The sequence below is a fragment of the Camelus dromedarius genome, chromosome 36 (assembly GCF_036321535.1).
Source record: "Camelus dromedarius isolate mCamDro1 chromosome 36, mCamDro1.pat, whole genome shotgun sequence".
Lineage (NCBI taxonomy): Eukaryota > Metazoa > Chordata > Mammalia > Artiodactyla > Camelidae > Camelus > Camelus dromedarius.
Window position 1 is genome coordinate 2,987,439 of NC_087471.1, and position 21,372 is coordinate 3,008,810.

Consider the following 21,372-nt stretch of genomic DNA (forward strand, 5'->3'; position numbering starts at 1 on the left):
CCAGCCTGCAAACGACAGAGCAAAGAGCAAGGGCAATGTGTCGCTCTTTGCTCTATGCTGGGAACGACCTGAAGTTTCATTCCCAGACTTCCCAGACTCAGCTGGGCCCCTGAACAGTAAAAGCCTCCTTGCTGGGCCCTAAGGATGCTCAGTGCTCATCCAGCGTGCGGGGCACTGACATCTTAGTTCTGTTTTATCTTAGGAGGGATGGCTGACAACAACATGGCTTAGGTATCTGCAGGTGATTATTTTTCATAGACAGAACACAGTTAGGGTCCAGGATAATTAATCAGGGAGTGATGGTGTCATCTGCTCCTTCACGCAGCATAATTGCTAATAGTTCATTTTTCACATCTTCCCGACTTTTGAACATTCCTATTTTGGTTTCGTATTTTCTTCCTTTGAAATACCTCATTTTGTCAGAATGTGCACCTTCACTGCCTTCATGAAATGACTTGGTTTTCTGGAGGCTGGCCTGTCCCCTCTCTGATCAGGCATCTGGGTAGTGGAATGAGCAGGAAGAGGCAGGCAGGTCCTCTGAGTTCAAGCTCGTAGCCTGTCACTCGGCAGCTGCGGGACTTAGGAAATCATTTCATCTTTCCAAGTCTACAGGGATAAGACACTAACCTTGCCAGAACTTAATTGTACAACATCTATAAATCGCAAGAAGTAAATGCTCCTCCTTTGCCTCTCTCTAGTTTATCGCATTTATAGTCAGTGCTAAAGGGTTTAGAACTTAATAATAGTTAGTTGCTGCCAAATAGATCACTGAACTAAAGTTGTATGTTTCCAGAAGAATAAGAAAGCTGCCTCCAGGAGAGTAAATTATTATGGGTTGTCTAACAAGGCGAAGACAGAGTAGCGTTGGGATCAACCACTACCAAAGTCGTTAAACAAATGCACCCAGTGAGTCAGGGAGCAAACTCTTACAAACTAACATACGGTCTGTTCCAGAACCTGGACACCACCCAGATCAGTAAGGGATTCCCACATGGAGGGGTCGTGTCTGCCTATTGATCTGCAAGTGATTACTCCATTGTTAGCCCTTCGATGTAAATACATAAAACAGCAACAACAGAAACCACAAGAAATATGTAAACAAGTATTTAATTGGGGCTAGGAGAAAAGAAAAAAGACTTTTACTCAACACCTGCTAGAGAAACAAAGTAAGGGACTTCATTATCAATGTGTGCTCAAGTTATCTGCATTTCCTATATGCTGCTACTGGAGAATTTTTAGTATTAACTTAATTTAGACAAATTCAGTAGAGACCTACATATTTCCAGAAGTGCTTAATTCAGGTAGAGATGGAGTTGGCACATAGTGTAGCCTTGCACACCTTAAAATCATTGCATTAGTTTGCTTGGAGTTATCCGTAGACACGCATGGGTGTGCAGAGCTTTGATGGTGCCGTTGTGTGGGAGGAGTGAAAACAAGAAAGCCCTGGCCTGGACGCCTCTCTAGGTGGTTGCAACGTGGACACAGCACAAGGGGACTGCAGTCGGGGGCACAAGTAACTTAGGAATTTTGCAGGGTAGACTGAGGGATGTCCATCAAAATTTAGTTTTATCTCAAGAATCTTCCACTGTTCACATTCTCAGAAGTTATCCGGAAATTGATCATTTTTTTTTCTAACTAACTAATAATGCAGGTGTTAATCGTGAGAGGAGATTCAGCAAGTCTGAAGTCTCAGGGCAACAGCTCCTCTGTCAGTTTTGTTTTCTAAGAAAGCTGGGGAGCCAGGAGCAGCGGACCTAAGACCTCTCTAGGGTCCTGGGACATTTTTCCTTCGGCATCTTTAAGGTCTCTGGTTTACAGATAGTTTCAGGGTATATGGTTACTAAAGAGTAAGTGTTTCTAGGAAAGACTCCGGTCGTCATATGTGAATGCTTAAGGTCACGGATGACTGTGGCTGTGGCTGGAAAGAAGAGCAGTGACCCATGGGCTAAATAACTTGGGAGGTGGAGTCCATGCGCCCTGGTCCTTAATATCTTGCCTGTTCTTTTCATTTCGGCCTCTAATTCTTCTTCATTCTCCTTAGTCATTTCTTATGCAGATTCTCTAAGTTACTCTAAGGAATCTTGAATGGAGCCAAGTGCACTTTTAACCTTTAAAAACCCTTGGCTGGTTCTTATTTTAGAGAGAAGATACACAGTCGTGCATCTGTGTAGAACGATTCCTTTGGTCTTCAATCTGTGCAAGGATGTGTCGAATTTGGAAAAATCTCTTTTAAATCTCTGTTAAGGCAAAAAGATTGTCCATCTTGCACCCCCTAGAGATAAAATTTCAACACATTAAAAAAAAAAGAGAGAGAGAGAGAGATGGTTCATATTGATTTCTTGGCGCACGTCTCACCCACTGGGCCTGCGGTGAGTGGTAATGAATGCAGTCGATGTGTTTACAAGCGGAGAGGTTGTCAGCAGAAGCAGACGTTCCATTGACGAGGAAACCATAATGAGCAGTGGCAGTTGTAAGTGAGGGAGAAACTGTTTCAGATTCTTGATGGGGGCCTGATGGGGACGACTGAAGAGCTTGGAAGAGCACATTACATCGGACAGGCATCTCTGCACAGCCGTGATCTGAGGTCACTTCTGGTCCCCCCCCACCCCGCCCCGCCCCTCCCCGCCCTGACTCTGTTTACTAGGGACTCCTTCCCCTCCCCCCTCCCATGTGCTCTGCCTTTGCTGATCATCCTCCCCCAGGGGCGCTGTAATGCTTCAGCAGCTTCTTTAGCCTAAATGAGCAGTCCTGCAGGGTTGAGGTGGCCTCTGGCCCTGTCACTTACTCATGCGTTCCACTGAGGAGGGGGTTGTGCTGAAGAACTGAGCTGTCGTTGTCTCCATGTTGACCAAACCAAAGACACACCTCGGGCATGGAGAAGGCTTTTCAATGCCGTTTCTTTAGTTTCCAAACACAGAGCAGCACGTGTCTCCAAGAAACTCTTAAGACACGATAGGAAGTACCAGTGTTTTCAGCTAAGAAATTCAGTGAAAGAAATCCCAGGTTCGCAGAATAACTTAAAAGTTTTCAGTGGCAGTTAGGATCTCAAACAGATTTTAAATTCAGTGTAGACATTACTGTTTTTTTTTTATAGCAATTCTTTCTTGAATGTTATTTTCAAATCAATTACATAATTGGAATCGTCAAGAGAAATATGTAAACACCATGCCTGAATGAGTTAGGGACAGCTTGCTCGTTTTCTAAGATAAGGAAAAAAAAATATGGTGCCAACGTAAGTCTTGACATTAAAATATATTTTGAAAACAGTTGGAAGCCCTCTTAAAAATGACCCTATTGCATAGTTAAAATGTGCTCACTTCTAAATAGTCCGTCTCTCTGCGTTTTCAATAGAGGGAAGTAAAGGAGCTGTATTGGGGAGGCAGGCAGTGGGGGGCAAAGTAGGTGTCACGTTTCTCATACTTGTCTTTCAGATGGAACCCCAGTGAGCTGGTGGGTTGGAAGAACCAATGAAACACACACTTACTGGGGAGGTTCTCTGCCTGATGCTCAAAAATGTACTTGTGGATTAGAGGGGAACTGCATTGATTCTCAATATCACTGCAACTGTGATGCTGCTCGCCATGAATGGTGATTTCCATATAATTTCCCTGTGCAAACTGTCATTTTTTTTTAATTGCTTAAACTGTGTACCTTAGGCAGACATGGAACACGACCGCGCAAGGAGCGCAGACTATTCCCTAGCGAGTTACGAGTCTAAGCGTTGGTGTGTACGATATAATTCACCTGAAGCTGACTGTGTTAAAGTAGCTATTTCTGTTTAGCTGTGAATAACTAATCAGGCCCATTTTATTTTCTAATAAGACAAAATAGGAATACCAGATTAATGTTCCTCAATCGTTGAAAGCGAAAAAAATTGGACTTCTGAAAGCTGGGTTAACCCGGTTAATAGGACCACCCCATGGGGGAGCCAGTGTTGTTTGCTGAGCTTTCTAACGTCCAGCTGTTTTTTTAAACGGCCACGTAGGGGAGACCAGACAAGGCTTTGAGTCTGTGGAAGGGGAAATACAGAACACCAAGCTGTCCATGCACCTGGCGTTCTCAGAAGGCTACAAATCCAAAGAAAAGGTGGCTGAGGACAAATATTTCATTTTCTACCTCTGGGTAGGAAACAATAGTCCCCTGAAAACTCATGTCTGCAGACCTGCCTTCCCACAGATTTGGGGCCCAAATTTACACGACCTGGATGGTCCTTGAATGAAATGAACATGGGCACAGGTTGGCAGCACCCAGAGCCCATCCTAGGATCATGGGAAATTCTTCCTGGAGGCCTGCCCTCCCCCTTCATGCGGGCATCACCGGATTCCCGCAGATGAAACGTCACCCGGCGTCAGCTCACGGTCCGGGGTCACACAGCACCGCAGGAGAGGGGTGGGCGGCAGAAGAGACCACCAAGGTCAGATTCATGGAAATCCCAGGTAATGGATACCTTAAAAAATAAGTAAGTAAGTAAATAAATAAGTGAGCTATTTGAAAAATAAAAACTGAAACTGAAATATGAGAAAGCTATCGGATACTGCTGACAAAGACGACCGTGGTTTACAAAAGAGTCAAAGGATTGTTCATTGAATGATTAATTGTCAGTGATTGTCATCATTGAAATTGTAACTCTTGTGGATCAGATGCTAGACCCAAGTGATGGAAGAACTCGTGAAATGGCACGTATGTGTGAGTGAATGGCACAGAACATACAGAGCAGAGACAAGCAAAATGGGGACGGGGAAAGCAGCGACATGGAGGGGAGGTGCGGGCAAGACCGAAAGAGAAGATTTGCGATAATTAAGAAGAGGTGACACGCAAATAGCTGAGACTTTTCCCGAGTTGAGAAAACACTGGAACACCAGGCAGGATACATAAGAGTAAATCCGTGTCTGGACACACCGTGGTGAAATCAAAGAACACTAACGAGAATGTGAAAAGGAGTGGGGATGAAAGCGAGAATCTTGAAGGGAAAGATGGCCCGCTGACCTCCCCGAGCAGCGCAGGACCCAGCCCACGGACGGCGGACCTTCCCCTCACAGCCCGGGAGCCGCACAACTGTCAAACTCCCAGGGCTATCCAGCTGACACTTTCTTAAAGTGGAGTAAAATGAAGATCCAGACAGACAGACACTGAAGAAATGTACCACCAGCCGACCCACAAGAGGAATTTTTAAGAATGGTTTTCATTCAATATCTTGTAGTAACTTATGGTGAAAAAGAATCTGAAAACAACAACAAAAATAATGGTTTTCAGAATGAAAGAAGGTGATCTTGTAAGGAAGGTCTCAGTTAGAAGCAGAAATATTGGGGGAAAAAATTTGTAAACGTAGAGGTTAAAAAAAGAAAAGCGGTAAATACTAGACACCAGTAACATAGGACTGTGGGCATGAAATGGAAACATCAGTGAGCAGTCAGATCCGATGGACAAAGGTGATTGTGGTTTCCAAAAAGAACTAAAATAATGCTTAGAAATGAAACTATTCTTGAAATTTAAAACTTGTTTTGTAAATACTTACTAGAATTAACTTGCTTAAAGTGTATATGTGAAAATTTTAAGTCCGACCTCTAAAGAATCAAAACAGCATGTAATATTCAAATCAGTAGCAGGAAGTAAGAAACAAATGGGATTTTAAAAACTTCCTTAATAAACAGAAAATAGGAATGAGACTTAAAAGGAAGAAAAGAAAGCAACAAGTACAGAAGAAGATAAAAATGTATGAGTAATCATGCTCAATAAATGTGACAAAAGTAACCATTTAAATCCAGATGTCATATTGAATTACAAACAAATGTATCTTGTTTGTATACACCAAGAAATATTGAAAGTAAAGTGCTAAAAAAAATTACTAGGCAAGTATACACAAAAGTAAGTAAATTTTTTAAGGCTTTTGCATGAACAAAGATCACTATTACTGTATAATCGTACTTTTTAATTTTAGTAGGAAAAATCTAGCAGTCCTAAACTTGTATGCTTCTAATACAAATGACTCAAAATGTCTATAGAAAAACAAATTGTCAGAACTGAAAGAAGAAATTCACAATCAACCATGAAAAGAAGAGGCTTAAACATTCATCTGTTTGTAATTGGTGACTCACGTGGCAGAAATTAATGAGGATATAGAATATTTTCAAATGAAACTGATGACTTGGTTTGTTGGGCACATACATTTGTAGGATACAGAATTTTCTCAAGCACATATGGTACAGTTTTGCAAACTGATTTTCCCAAAACTCAAAAGATTTTTTACAGCAGTTGTTATCATATGGACAGTTTCTCTGATTACAATGCAGTTAGTTACAAATGAATAATAGAAAGATAAAGATTATATATGAGGCAATTCAGAACCACAATTGGAAAGACTGGGAACAAGGAAATAAAGAGTACATTACTCATAAAAAATATGGTTGTCTACAAAGCAAAACCAAGACAATATACGGAAATATTATTGAAATTAATGAGAGTTTAGTACGTTTACTTACTGAATCCTAGAATAACTGGATTCTTATCAAGAATATTTGACTATAAGAAACGACTATAAAAACCACTTGCAAAAGCAACAAAAAGAGTATAACACCTTGGAACAAAGATAACAAAAAATTGCAGGACTTTTATGGGAGAGACCTCATAAAACTTGATAATGAAAATACAAGAAGACCTAAATAATTGGAGACGTCACACTACTGCCATGAATAGGAAAATTAAGTATCTTTCCTCCAAAGGAGTTCCTGGTTTCCATTTAATTCCAAACAGATGCTAAACATCTGTATTTTTGTTTTGGATGGTGACAAACTGGCTCTAAAACTTGTATGGAAAAGAATGGTGCATGAGAAGCTAAGACAATTCTGAAGATGGAAACATGATGGGGAGACCAGCCTTTTCAGACACGAAACACTTCTTCAAGTGTTACAATGCCACACTTATCAATACAGGGTGGGTCTGCCAACGGGATATGCAAGTAGAATAACAGAACCCAATAAAGAACCTGGAAGCTTTCAAACCATGTAATTTTGGGTGATGAAAATGCTGTGTCACCAATCCCTCTTTCTCTCAAACAATTATAAAACTTAAATGGATCCAAAGCAGCTTTTCACAGCAACTCAAAGTAGTCAAAGCTCCCTTAGACCTCAAAAGTCTACTGAGAAACAATGAACAGTAAGAACCATTTCCAGAGCATTAACAACTAAAATCCAAAAAAAAAAAAAAAAAAAAAAAAAAAGGTGGTCTTGGAAATTCTCTTACTGAATGTATAAAACTGTTGCAAGACATTTTCAGGCCCAGATATCCATGCCATCTTTGCAAATTTAGGGGAAAAACTGAGATGCAAGAAGGAAACTGAGATATAACTCCTAATGAGGCGGTTATGAAGGAGTCTGGTGGCCGTTGCATAGAATATCTTACATAAAGCATGGGCAGCTGGGAGTGACCTGTACTAGTAAAGAATTTTTAAATAAGAACTGTTTAAAATTTTCTCAGATTTAGGAAGATACTTTGCAAACAGCAAAATTAAAAAAAGACTTGATTATAATATCTGCCTTAATACATGCTACATCAGTATGATTTTTTAAAAAGCGTTTTCAGGGCTCTGTATGCATTGTCAATGTTAAAAACAGAATTAAGGTGTAGCTTTTTATGACGTTAAAAAGTAATGGCTTTTAAAAGATGCTTTAAAATTCAAAGATCCTCAGTGATTAACTAATATCCTTACATTTTTCCTCTAAGATGGGTCTATCAAAATAGCAATCATGGAAATTAAAGGGCTAATTTGGAACATTTGCTGATATTTAATACCAGGAATTAATCTAGTGTATTACCCCCATGTTTATAAGAGAATAAATTTCTAGACTGACATACCCCCGTAATCCAGTGGCACCTTCCAGCATGTGACCCCATTCCCAACAAAGCCAGGTGTTCTGTGTTAGGGATGATCTGCCTTTTTGCTCCCAAAAGCAGGAATCTTAGGGGCTCAGCCAGATACAGCCATGTTGTTAAATTTAGTCTGACTCTTTGAAGCAATCTGAATCAAAAAAACTGTTTCTTAACTGTCAGGGTTTTAGTTCACATTTTTCGTATTTCACCACATGCACTTTCTTAAAAGTTTTAAACAAAATACAAATCTTAGTAATTTTACATTTTCTATCTTAAAAGAATGTTCTGATGCCTAAGCAGAATTGGAATGATTAACTCTTAAGTTATGCAGATTTTTTGTTGTCTGCAATGTGAAACTGCTAATTTTTTGACCCACGAAAGCAGCGGTTTCAAATGCTCCCATTTATATACACAGAAGTGAGTGGTGGCTTTGTAAATTGTTAAGAATGAAAACTTACTAGGTTCTGCACAGATATAGGGCAGTAAATCAGAACGATAAATCAGACAAACTATTATTTGTCCATACATCGAAAATACATATGTAATTGAAGTATGCAATAAAAAATATGAACACTTTACAAAGTTTCGAGAAACCTTCCTACTTTGTCCAGAGAGGACAATGACGGTGCAGCCAGTTTACTAGCCAGGCACCCCGGCTCCTGTTCCAGTCTATGAGTTGGAAGCATAGGTATTAATATGCCCCCAAATAGTCACATGAAGATATTTTTATATTGTTATTGCTATTATTTATAACATTCACTAGGTTTTTAGTGGGCATTGATGATGGTTTTTATGTCCCCAGCCCCAACATACAGGGCCTGGCAAATAGATGTGCAGTAAGTGTTTGTTGAATGAATGGATGATGGTAACCATTGACAAAGCCCTTGCCTATGTATTGTCCCATTTATTAATGTTGAGAGTGTATTGTATCACATCTTCATCGTGGTTTTGAATCCGTATTTTGTTTTGCTTTTGTTTTTAAATTTATAGCTTCAACAAATGACTCATAACCACAGTAGGAATTCCTAAAACTTCAGTAAGAAAGAAGTCGAAGAATTGAGAACCTAAATCTTGTCAGTCAGGTGGTTTTGTTTGTTGTTTTTTTTTTGCTTTTTTTCTTTTATGAAGGCAGATTGTTTTCGCCTGTGTAAGTTCTGCATTTAAGTATTACACAGTGGCTGAATTGCAAAGAGCGGTGAGTCGCTTAATTGCATCAAAATGTAATCTCAGGCATGTACCCAGGACCACAGTTTTGAAGACTTGCCTTCTTTCTTCTCTGTGGTCACGTAGATGAACACTGGTCTCTGCTCCTTAGATGACCTTATTCGATATATTTACTATGTAAGTGTTCAGATGAACCGTTTGATTTCCCTACTGTTATGTATTTACAAAAGTTAGCTTAACACCTCTTGAACTGCAGTAACAGACAATTACTTATCCGTTCATCATTCAGAATAATGTCAGGGTGGTTGTGTTTGTCTTCTAGGACCAGCGACACGGTGGTCCTTTCCCATAAGGAGAAGCTGCCGGTCACTCAGATTGTGATGAGAGACACGGGACGACCACATTCTGAAGTGGCTTATGCACTGGGGCCTCTGCTCTGCTCAGGGGATAGTAAGTAGTGGCAAGAGGAACCGTCTTGTCCCCTGCATGTCAGTGTTTTATGAGAACTCTAGCTGCACGGGTTCATGAAAACACTACACTGATCACCTCTACTTCATTAAGAATGCATTCACTTTATAAAAGAAGTGTATATTGTTAATGTCATTGAGAAAAAAATCTATTACCTCTGGATTATGTGTCTTTTATATGGCATTTACTACTGCTGTGAAGACTCATGGGATCATCTGAAATATCATATCACGTGTTCAGCAAATATCTCATATCTATGTACTAGGTATAAGGCACTTACCTGAGTGCTGAGAGGCCCAAAATTGGTAAGATAATGAGGAAATGAGATGACAGACCCCTTCAAGGGCACCTGTTCATTAATGCCTTCTGAATGTTTACATGGGAAGCCTCCTCTCTCCTACCTACCCCTCCAACTGCACCTGGATTTCTCGCGTCTCCTTCGCTTCCCCAAAATAGCTGAGATGAAATATGTGAGTTCTACCCTTAATTTCCCTCCTTCTAGTCACTCTTGAGTATCAGACCTTCTCCAGCATCGCTCCCCAGAAATTGCTTTTCTCCAGCTCACCAATGAGATCTCGACGTTGCTAAATCCAGGTGTTATTCTCAGATCTAATCTGGATTGACCTGCCAGCAACTTTGGATTCCTCTTGTGATTCACTCTCCTTTGATTCACCTTCTTTACTTGGTGGCCAGCATGCCACAAAAGTCTGGTTTTCCTCCCTCCCTTGTCTCCCCAGCTTTCCTGCATCTCACCGGTGGGATGATGTTGGGGTTCCCCAAGGCTCTACCCTCTGCTCTCTCTCCTCTCTGCTCTCCATTGGGGGCCTTGTCCCGTCATCTCATGGCTTTAAATACCATGCTGACATCAAATGACCCCCACTTCTATACCTATGCCCAGCCTCCCCGAGCTCCCGACTCCTGCGTGCAGCTGGCTGTTCTGTGCTTCTTCATTCCAGCTGGCATTTCAAACTCAACTTGTCAAAAAAAGAGAAAGAAAACATTTCCACAGCAGCCTTCCCCAGCTCAGTGCTTGGCGACTCCATTCTTCTTCCGGTTGCTCCTTAGACTGAAGTCCACGGGATGGGCTAAACAGCAGATTTGAGATGAAACCGTCAATGATCTTGAAGACAGATGAATAGAAATTATCAAATCTGAACAATAGAAGGAAAAGGGATTGGAAAAAAAAAATGAACAAGGCCTCAGGGACCTGTGGGTTAATAATAAGATATAACATTCATGTAATTGAATTTCCAGAAGAAGAGAGGAAGGAGTGCTGATGCTGAAAAAAAAATTTGAAAAGATAATGGCTGAGCACTTTGTAAGTTTGGTGAGAGAGAGACTTGAGAGGCTGAATGAAGCTGAAACAGGATGAGCTCAAAGAAATTCACATCTAGGTGTATCATAATCAAACTGCTGAAAACTAAAGACAATGAGAAAAATTTTGAACTCAGCCAGAGAGGATAATGATACATTGCCTGTGGGGAAACACCGATTCAGATGATAGTGTTTTCATCAGAAATACAGAAGACAGAAGGAAGTGGCAAGAAATTTCTCAAGTGCTGGAAGTAAAGAATTGTCAGTCCAGAATTCTGTATTCAGAAAAAAAAAAATCCTTCAAGAATGAAGGTAGAATTTTTTAAAATTTCGAATGAAAGAAAACTAAAATCATTTATGGCTAGAGGCATCCTTTAAAAGAATTTCTGAAGGAAGTTTTTTAGATAGAAAGGAAATGATTTTCATAAGGAAGTTTGGAACTTCAGGAAGAGAAAAATCAACATTAGAAATGATAAATACCTGGGTTAATTTAATAGATGATTCTCCTATTGAGTTGTATTAAATATAGCTGAGGATTGAAAGCAAAAAATACCAAATTATTTCACAGGGTTTTTTATTTTATGTAAATGTAATAAACGTAGCAAGAATAACGTAAGCAGGATTCGGTAAAGAGACAAAACTGTTGTCAAGGTTTTTACAAATCACTTGAAGTTGTTAAAATATAGATTCTAAGCAGATTGGGAAAGGTAATATATATTGTAATCCTTAAAAAAATTAAGAAACTGCTATAGGCAAATACAAATAGAATACTGAAAAATGTTTAAATAACCCAAAATAAGACAGAAAAGGGGAAACAAAAGAACAAAAAATGAGAGCAAATAGGAAAAATAATAAAACTAAATCTGTCATATCAACATTTGAATTGAATGTAAGTGGTCTAAATAAATGAATTAAAAGACAGATTGTAATGACAACTATATACTGTCTTCAGGAAACTCAATTCAAATATAATGATATAATAAAAGGAAATGATGAAGAAAAATATACTATGCAAACATGAATTTTAAAGAAAGCTGGAGTTTCTATACTAAAATCTTTGCTTGAAAGCAAAGAAAACTGATGGATATAAAAAAGGACTAGTAAGACATAAGAATCTTAAATGTGTATGCTAATAACTGAGCTTCAAAATATGTAAAGGAAAAATCCATTATTTTAATTAAAGAATTCTCCTCTTTCATAGAGAAAAAATCAGCAAGGATATAGAAGACCTGAATGTCACCACAAACCAACTGAATCTAACTGACATTTATAGAACACTCTACCAACAGTAGAATGTGTTCTTTTCAAATGCACATGAGTTTTTAACACAGATACAGCATGTTCTGTGTTATAAAACAAACTTTAGCAAATATTAAATGACTTAAATCATACAAAATACATTCTCTGACATAATTGCATTAAATTGGAAATAACAAAGATAGTGAGAAAGTCTCCAAACACTTAGAAATTAAACACTGAACTATTAACACATGAGTCAAAGACAATGTCTCAATAGATACTATAAAATATATTGAACTAAAGTGAAAATGAAAATACAGCTTGTCAAAATTGCCAGTATGCAATTATAGCAGTGCTCAGAGGGATATCTATGGCATTAAATGATTATATTATGAAAGAAAAAAATATTTGAATTCAATGGGGCAAGCTTTCACCAAAAAAAAAAAAGCTAGAAAAAGAAGACAGAAATAAACCTAAAGCAAGTAAAAAGAAGAGAATTAATAAAGACAAGAATAGAAATCAGTTAAATTAAAAGAGCACATAGAGATCTATGAAAACAAAAAATGATTCTTTCAAAAATCAATGAAGTTGATAAACCCCTAACACTATCCAAAAAAAGAGAAGATAAAAATTACCAATATGAGAAATGGAAGTTGTGGCAACACTACAGACCCCACAGACATCAGCAGTATAATAAAAGTACACTGCAAACAACCCTACACATATTAATTCTAAACATAGGTGAAATGGACCAATTCCTTGAAAACCAGGAACAGCCAAAACTCACTCTAGATGAAACATACAACTGAAATAGGCCTCACAGTATTAATGAAATTGAATTTGTAATTAAAAACCATCTGAGAAGTCCAGACTGAGATGGTTTCACTGATGGACTCCACCAAAGAAATAATCCTATATCTACACAATTTCTTCCAGAAAATAGAAGAAATTCTTTCCAACATTTTAAGGAGAACATGACTCTGATATCCAAACTAGACAAAGAAAGTGCAAAAAATGATAACTACCTGTAATATTATCACCAACACAGATGCAGAAATCCTCAACAAAACATCAGCAAATAATCTAGGAAAGCACACACCACCACCAACTGCAGTTTATCCTAGGATGCAAGACTGATTCAGTATTTGGAAATGAATCAATGTAATCTACCATATTAACAATGTAAAGAAGAAAAATCACATCAGATGCTTTTTGTGTATCAGTATGAATGCAATAATTTGAATTATGATAAATTCAACATGATAATTTATATCATGATAGCACTCACAATAAGACTCTTAGCAAACTAAGAGTACAAGGGATATTCTTCAGGCTAATTAATGGTTAGCTGAACAAAACAGCTAACATCATAATTATTGATGAAAAACTGAATGCTTTCCCCCTGAGACTGAGAACAAGATAAGGATATCCAGTCTCACCACTTCTATTCAACAACTTTTATCATACAGGAAGTTCTAGCCAGTGCAATAATGTAAGAAGGAAAGTAGGTGCATACAGATTGGAAAGCAAGAAAGAAAAGTCTATTTACAGATATTCATATGATTGAATATGTAGAAAATCTCAAAGAATGTGCAAAACAAACAAGCAAACAACTATTGGATCTTATAAATGAGCTTAACAAGATTACAGGATACAAAGTCAATGCTAACAAATCAATCATATATGTTAGCAGTGTACAATTGGAAATTAAAATTTATAAAGCAATATGATTCTTAATAGCTCCAAAGAATATAATACTTAGGTATACATCTAACAAAAACATATATAAAATCTGAAAACTAAAAAACACCTAAATACTGAAGAAAGGAATCAAAAAACCTAAATAAATGGAAAGAAATACTGTGTTCATGGATTGGAAGACTCAACATAGGGAAAGATGTCAACTCTCTCCACGTTGAACACCCACTTCACCATAGAGATTGTAAGAATGGCAAATAAACCCACGAAAAGATGTTCAACATCATTAGCTATTAGGGAAAGCAAATTAAAACCACAATGAGATACTACTACGCACCAATTTGAATTGCTAAAATAAAAAATTAACAACAACAAATGCTGGTGAAGATATGAAACAATTATATCTCTTATACATTGTTGATGGGAATTAAAAAATGATATGGCCACTCTGGAAAACTATTTGGCAGTGTCTTTTGAAGTTAAACATATACTTGGCATATGATCTAGAAATTCTACTCCTGGGAATTTACCCTAGAGAAATGAAGACATATTCACACAAAAATCTTTGCACAAATGTTTATAGCAGCTCTATGTGTAACTGATCAAATCTGGAAACCACTCTAGTGTTCTTAAATGTGGGCAAATAAACTGTAGCATATCCATGTGATGGAATACTATAGAGCAGTGTAAAAGGAACAGCTATTGACATGCAACAATTCAAGTGAGTCTTGAAGGCTTTATATTGAGTGAAAGAAGCCAATCTCAAAGTGTTGCATACTGTCTGACTCCATTTACACACTATTTGGAAAAAGCAAAACTATACGGACAGAAACTAGCTCATGATTGTCAGGGCTTAGGGGTAGGTGGAGAGTGTGAATATAAGGGAATAGTAGGAGGGAGTTTTTTGAGGTGATAGAAATGTCCTTTATTCTGATTTTGGTGATGGTTACACAAATCCATGCATGTATTAAAATGTATACAACTGCATGTTCCCCAAAAGTCAATTTTCTTCTATGATAATTTTAAAAAATAATACTGTTTTAAAAAATCCACAGACCATTTCCATAGTGATTATCCCCCCACTCAGTCGCAGCCGTGTCCAGAATCTTAATCCTCAAAGGAATCACTATTTGAATGTTCATGTCTTGGCTACATGTTCAGAAGAACAATTAATGCACTGAATGGTTAAAAAAATGCTAGAAATATAAAATGTCATTGTGATTTGTTTTGTTTCTTTGTTATTTTCACTGTCCTTTTTGCTTTTTGTCAACAGAGTCATTTTGGAATGCGGCTTCCTTCAATACCGAGACCTCATACCTTCACTTCCCTACGTTCCGAGGAGAGCTCACTGCGGATGTGTCTTTCTTTTTTAAGACCACAGCTTCCTCTGGGGTGTTTATAGAGAATCTGGGGATCACAGACTTCATCAGACTCGAGCTGCGGGGTGAGTTGTCCCCTCTGGACAAAGCCATCGGTCATTCAGCAATTAGCAGCCACCCGTTTAGTAAGCTAGCTCCTGATAGATTACCATGCCTCCTTGGTCAGTTGTATTTCTTTATTAAATGCTAAAATTCTATGATTTTAAATAATTACTTTTAACAGAGAGTAAACCAGTTATTTGTGAAACACGCAACAGTCTCTCCAATTCCTTGCTGTCTTCATTCTATGTGCAATCAAGGTATTAAAGCAATCTAGTCAAATAGCTACTCACTAAGTCACAGAAGCATTTGATTTTATTGACTATTCACATTGTTTATTTATGTAGGCAGAACTTAATTCCTTACTGTCTGAATTTCACATGGTGTTTTTAAAGCTATATTTAATCCCCCTTTATTTTTAATGGGTTTCAAACATTTTTTAATTGTAGTTGATTTACAACATTGTTAGTTTCAAGTGTATAGCAGTGATTCAGTTACACATATATATGTATATATCTGTATTCCTTTTCCCTTTTTCCATTGTAGTTTATTACAAGAAATTGAATATAGTTCCCTGTGCTGTACAGTAAAGTCTTGCTGTTTTACTATTTTATATATGGTAGTGTGCATCTGTTAACCCCGTACTCCCAATTTATCCCCCCTTCCCCTTTGATCATTGTTAAGTTTGCTTTCTATGTCTGCGAGTCTGTTTCTGTTTTGTAAGTAAATTCATTTGTCTTTTTTAGATTCCACATATAAGCGATATCATGTAACCTTTGTCTGTCTGACTTACTTCACCTAATATGAAGATCTCTAGGTCCATCTATGGGCCATGGTTTCTCTTAAACCACCTATAAATAAACTCACACACATGAGTAGATAAAATGACAGTTTTATTTCTATAGGCAAATATCTCTGCTGCTTAAGGCTTAGCAAGATAAATAGCAAACTCTGAGGAGAAATGTGTTAAAATCAGTTTTGCTTTTCTTTCTCTGGGATGCAGACTTATCTCCCCCCCACCACCCCCCAACCAACTCAGAGTGACATTTGTCCGCATCAGTGTCTGGTCTCCGTCCACAAGGAGCACGTCACGGTGCTTTTCTCCTGTCTACTCAAGACTCAGTTTTCTCCCCGCTGAATGAATTGAGTACCCCTGTATCTTTATTTCCAGCTCCCACAGAGGTGACCTTTTCCTTCGACGTGGGGAATGGGCCTTGCGAGGTCACGGTGGAGGCCCCCACCCCCTTCAATGACAATCAGTGGCACCGCGTGAGGGCGGAGAGGAACGTCAAAGAAGCATCGCTGAAAGTGGATCAGCTCCCTAGCGAGACGCAGCCGGCCCCGGCTGACGGGCATGCCCGCTTGCAGCTCAACAGCCAGCTCTTCGTGGGTGAGTGCTGTGCAGGGGCTTTGCAGCCGCGCTGGGCTGGGGGTGCAGAGATGTACCCGGGGGAAGTCACAGCTGCCAAAGTAGTGGCCCTCGCCTTCGCCAGCAGCTTCCACTGGCAGCACTGGGGGGAGGTGGAGATGGTGAATACGATCCTCCAAACTGAGGAGGAACTTTGAGACTGGGAAACGAAATGGGCAACTCCATAAAATACAATCAGCAAGTTTACTGTGGGTAACAAACATCCCCACCCCACCCCCGCCAGATCCTGCGGACTGTGACCCAGAAGGCATTGGCGGCTGTTTTCTGATCATGGAGAAGGTTACAGGGGGATTTAAAAGGGCCACAACTAAAAACAGAATCTGACTACCAAGTAAGAAGCGCGTCCACACCTTTGAGAACTGGGATTTTTTTTCTGGGGAGAGAGGGGGTTTCATGACCATCCGCATCAGCAAAAGGCATTCTTCTAGTTTTCCTATCAGATTGAAGGCAAGGGTTAGAGCGGACAGGGAACATATCTGGCGTGGGAGCGTTCCTTGTGAGCAGGCTAGGGCTCAGTCACGCAGAAGGGGGAGGAGGTACAACTGAGGGTCTAAGATGGAGCTGACAAAAAATGGAGTTAGTGTGGTTCAGCCACACAAACACCAGGTACCAAGAGCTCATTGAATATTCAGTCTCTCTTCCATGGATTATTGTACCCAATCTACAGATGAGATAATGGAGGCTTAGAGAGATCAAGTGACTTGGCCACTGAAACCCAGCTTAGAAGGGAAATCCAAACCACGTTGGACTGATTCCCAAGCTTGCCCTCCATGTCACAGACGGCAGATGTCTGCTTCTGTTACTTTTTATTGGTACTGTTTATCAAACAATTAGCAATTGTTATCCATTTCTTTCATTTCACTTCTCAGGGTAGTTAGAGAAGCAGTCTTGTAATTGGGACAAAACTCTCCAGTTCCCCCAAAATACAGACCGTAGGAGACCAGGGCGGCAGACGCAGCCCCGTGTGACTATACACAGCAGGACTTCCACCTTTATTTTCGCCGTATGTTCTTTAAAGATTAAAGCTCTGAGTAGTGTGTGGGGGCTTCCCTCTAATTTATTTGCTTATTCTTTATTATTTTTTGTTTTTCCTAAAGTGAGAAATAAGTTTTGCTACATTACTATCTTGACAACTCTATTCTAATTTGGAAACTAAGCAGATTATCAAAGCAGCTCTCACTTGGTCTTTTCTCATGTATTTTAAAGTAAGTAAGGATACAGTCCAGTTAAAAGCTGATATAAATTACAAAGTAGCACACAGTTTGCTTTGCAAATACCTTCAGCATCCAGTGGCTAATGCTCTGCAATGAATTTAAGTTTGTGTGTGTGTGTGTGTGTGTGTACAGCCCACAGCACCATCAAACTCAGCTTCAAGCATAGTTAGTTCTTACTGCATTGATATCTAACTGCAGATCAAATTAAACAATTTTATTTTCTGATTTAATAATCTTGAGAACTAATGAACAGAATTTCTAGGAACAAAGTCTGCATGGAAATCTACCTAGAAGCAATATTCCCACTAGGATAGTGTTTCTAAAGCCTGTGAAGTAGGTTGAAAATTCAGATTCGGGGTACCTGCCCCAGGCCCACTGAATCAGAATCTTTTGGAGCAAATCCAAAATCTGGTTTTTAGCAAGCACTCCAGATGACTCCTGTGCTCCCATATTTATTAGACTCATGTCTAATAAATGATAGAAACAGAAAGAGATGATATTCTGTTAATGTGGTACCACCAGACCTCAGACCAGGATGGAGTAAGGAACACCTGAGGACCTAAATTTTGGTTTTATCCCACCTTCCTTCTCTCTTCGTCCTCTGTTCAATTCCTTTTCATAGCTTTATTATTGAGAGCTTTTCTAAGTGAGAATTAGTATTATATATACATATATAAACTTATAATGCATATATTATACAAATATATATTCAAATTTATAATGCATATTATATATTAAATAATATACAAATTTAGACATTGCACATTTGTAATATATATTATATTGCAAAGATTGTCCACTCTGTCACCTTTATTTTGCATGTCATCGTTTATAAATTTAAAGCTTAAAAAGGATCGGTGGTCTTCCTTTTGCTCTTGAAGAAAGGAGCAAATGTAAAAATGTAAGTCTGTCTAAGTATAATGTGAGGAAGTATTTTTAGAATATTTACCACGTTCAACTTTAAAAATATTTTCATGAGTGGTGTATTCAATGCCATTTGATGATTCTTCACCTTTGATCACAGCCTGCGTTTTTGGAATTAGATTTGTTCATAAAACTTTGAACAGATCATTATCCACGTGGTCTGAGTTTGAGGTGGAGACGAAACCCAGGGGTGGCCACCCAGGAACGCAGCAGTGTTTCCCTCGCAGGTGGAACAGCCAGCAGGCAGAGAGGCTTCCTGGGATGCATCCGGTCTCTGCGGTTGAATGGGCTGGCCCTGGATCTGGAAGAGAGAGCCACAATGACACCAGGAGTGGAGCCAGGGTGTCCAGGACACTGTAGCAGCTACGGACACCTGTGTCGCAATGGAGGGAGGTGCAGAGAAAAACGCAGAGGGATCGCTTGCGACTGCACCTTCTCTGCGTACGACGGGCCATTCTGTGAGCACGGTGAGTGTCACCAAGGAGCAGGTTACAGGGAACAGGTGGAGCCCTTGATCGCTATGAAGACCATTTCTGGGCTGTAAAGGCAGCTCTGTAATTAGCTGAAATAGAATTGTTTCTGTCCCCAAAGCCTCCATTTCACTTGGAAGGAGGTATGATTGTATTCTTGAGAAGCCAGGACTGCTGCTGTTAGATCTGATCTCATCCTCTCTGGATTTCCCAGAGTCATCACCGCAACACCTCGGGCAGAGCAGTACCTTTTAACTATGCATTTACCCTGGGCGTTTTAATTTTATGTAAATCAAAGATGAAGCCTTTTGGAGGCCATAACAAAATATTGTTACTCAATTCTGGGTTGCAGGAATATGGAAGGATTTTTATTTATACTTTTTTTTTTTTTTTTTTTGGTGCAAGGAAAAGCCACTTTATTCGGAAAGCCGGCAGACAGAGAGGATGGCAGACTAATGTCTTGGAGAACCATCCCCCTCAAGTCAGCATACAGGCTCCTTTTATACAAAAAACCAGAGGAAGGGCTGTGGTTGGTTGTTGCAAACTTCTTGCTGCAGGAATTCTTTTTCTTGAAGCCGTCCATGTGGGTCAGGCCATGGTGTCCCTGTAAACCTCCAACAAAACAAAGGTTATTCTCTGTTTTGCAACTTGTTATCTCTGCAGAAGTGCAGAAGTACTGACATCCTTAAAGGTCAGAGCCCCGAGAATGGGCTCTCTTGTACAGTTCAGGCTAAAGGCAACATTGTTTTTACAAAAGGTGCAGAGTGAGCAGGACTGAGCCTAGAAAACAGGGCAGGTGGTTAAAACTGAAGGAACAGATCCAATTCCCCCAGAGTCAGATCTGTTCTCTATTACAAGAGGTCCAGCAGACATCTCAAAATGAGCACACTCGCCCTGATCACCCCCAAAGCCTGTTCGGCCCACAGCCGTCCCCTGTCGATCGGTCTGGACGGCAGACCCGCAATTTCAGATGCTCAGGATGAAAACTGGAGATGCTTTCGGGAATCCAGTCCATTAGGCCATCGTATCGGCTCTGTCTTCCCAACCGACCGCCTGCCTTTATACTTTCTTGTTTTTAATCTTACATGTTTTTATTTTTCCCTTTCTTCTGCTTTTACTTTTTAAAAAATGCATCTGCAATGTTTTTAAATTAAAAAAAAACAAAAAACAGCAAAGCATATACCCCATTATTATTTTCTCTCTGGAGATATTTAAAGATTAAAGAAACTCTTTAAATATACATAAATGTGCAAAAAAACAAGACACTTGAACGTACATCTCGCTGATACAACAAAAAACACTTGTCATTCCAGAGGTATCTGCCTATTTTGAAAGCGGCTCCTCGGTTACCTACAGTTTTCAAGAGCACTACAATTACACCCTTAGTAAGAACTCCAGCTCCTTCGCATCTTTACTGCGTGAGGATCTGACACTGACCAGAGACATGGCCGCACTGAGCTTCCGGACCACGGGGACCCCCAGCTTACTGCTCTACGTCAGCTCCTTCCACGAGGAGTACCTGTCCGTTATCCTCGCCCCGAACGGTGAGTGTCTTCACTGTAAGAACAAGAAAACTGACCTAGAAAATTAGGGCCATAAGGAGGGGGCCCTTTCAGTGCTCAGCTGTAAACAAGGAAACACAAGTGCATTCTCCGCCTGCTCTCGTGTTATTAGCGTTGGTTTACTTTTCATTATAACCCCAACTGTTTTATCACTGAGGTTAACATTTCAGTGATTACTTTAAGATGCCTTTCTGCCATCAAAGTTTGATCGTTTGATGTGTTTGAAGTCCAGTTGTGCTGCTTGTTCTTGTTAAGAGGTCCTTCCTGGGGGGAGGCGGTAGCTCAGTGGTAGAGCGCATGCTTACCATGCACGAGGTCCTAGGTTCGATACCCAGTGCCTCCATTTAAAAATAAAAGGGGCCTTTCCTTCTGCACGTGAATAAATTAGTGTTATGTTTCATTTTGAAACAAGATACTTCACTTTATACATGGGAAATGTTCTTCCCTCTTTGGAAGTGAAGTAAAGATGTACATTAAACCATCTAAAGGCCCATTTCCATGAGCATCAGATAAATATGTTTGTTCTTTACCTGCATCAGTGGTTGAGAAGTCAGTCGTGTCATAACCACATACAAAGGAAAGGGGGATGACAGTGGCCCCGCCCAC

General features: G+C 39.5%; 1 protein-coding gene across 2 annotated transcripts in view; it reads left to right on the top strand.

The window, feature by feature from the left end:
• The window catches only part of LOC105094536 (contactin-associated protein-like 3), a 148,672-nt gene that overhangs the window by 112,068 nt on the left and 15,232 nt on the right, over positions 1-21,372 (top strand). For both annotated transcript variants that reach the window (XM_064482454.1, XM_064482455.1), the window contains 6 exons: positions 3,432-3,588; positions 9,353-9,480; positions 15,023-15,193; positions 16,339-16,557; positions 18,962-19,201; positions 20,518-20,748. In XM_064482454.1, the coding sequence (XP_064338524.1) occupies positions 3,432-3,588; positions 9,353-9,480; positions 15,023-15,193; positions 16,339-16,557; positions 18,962-19,201; positions 20,518-20,748 (1,146 nt within the window). The remainder of the gene's footprint in view (positions 1-3,431; positions 3,589-9,352; positions 9,481-15,022; positions 15,194-16,338; positions 16,558-18,961; positions 19,202-20,517; positions 20,749-21,372) is intronic.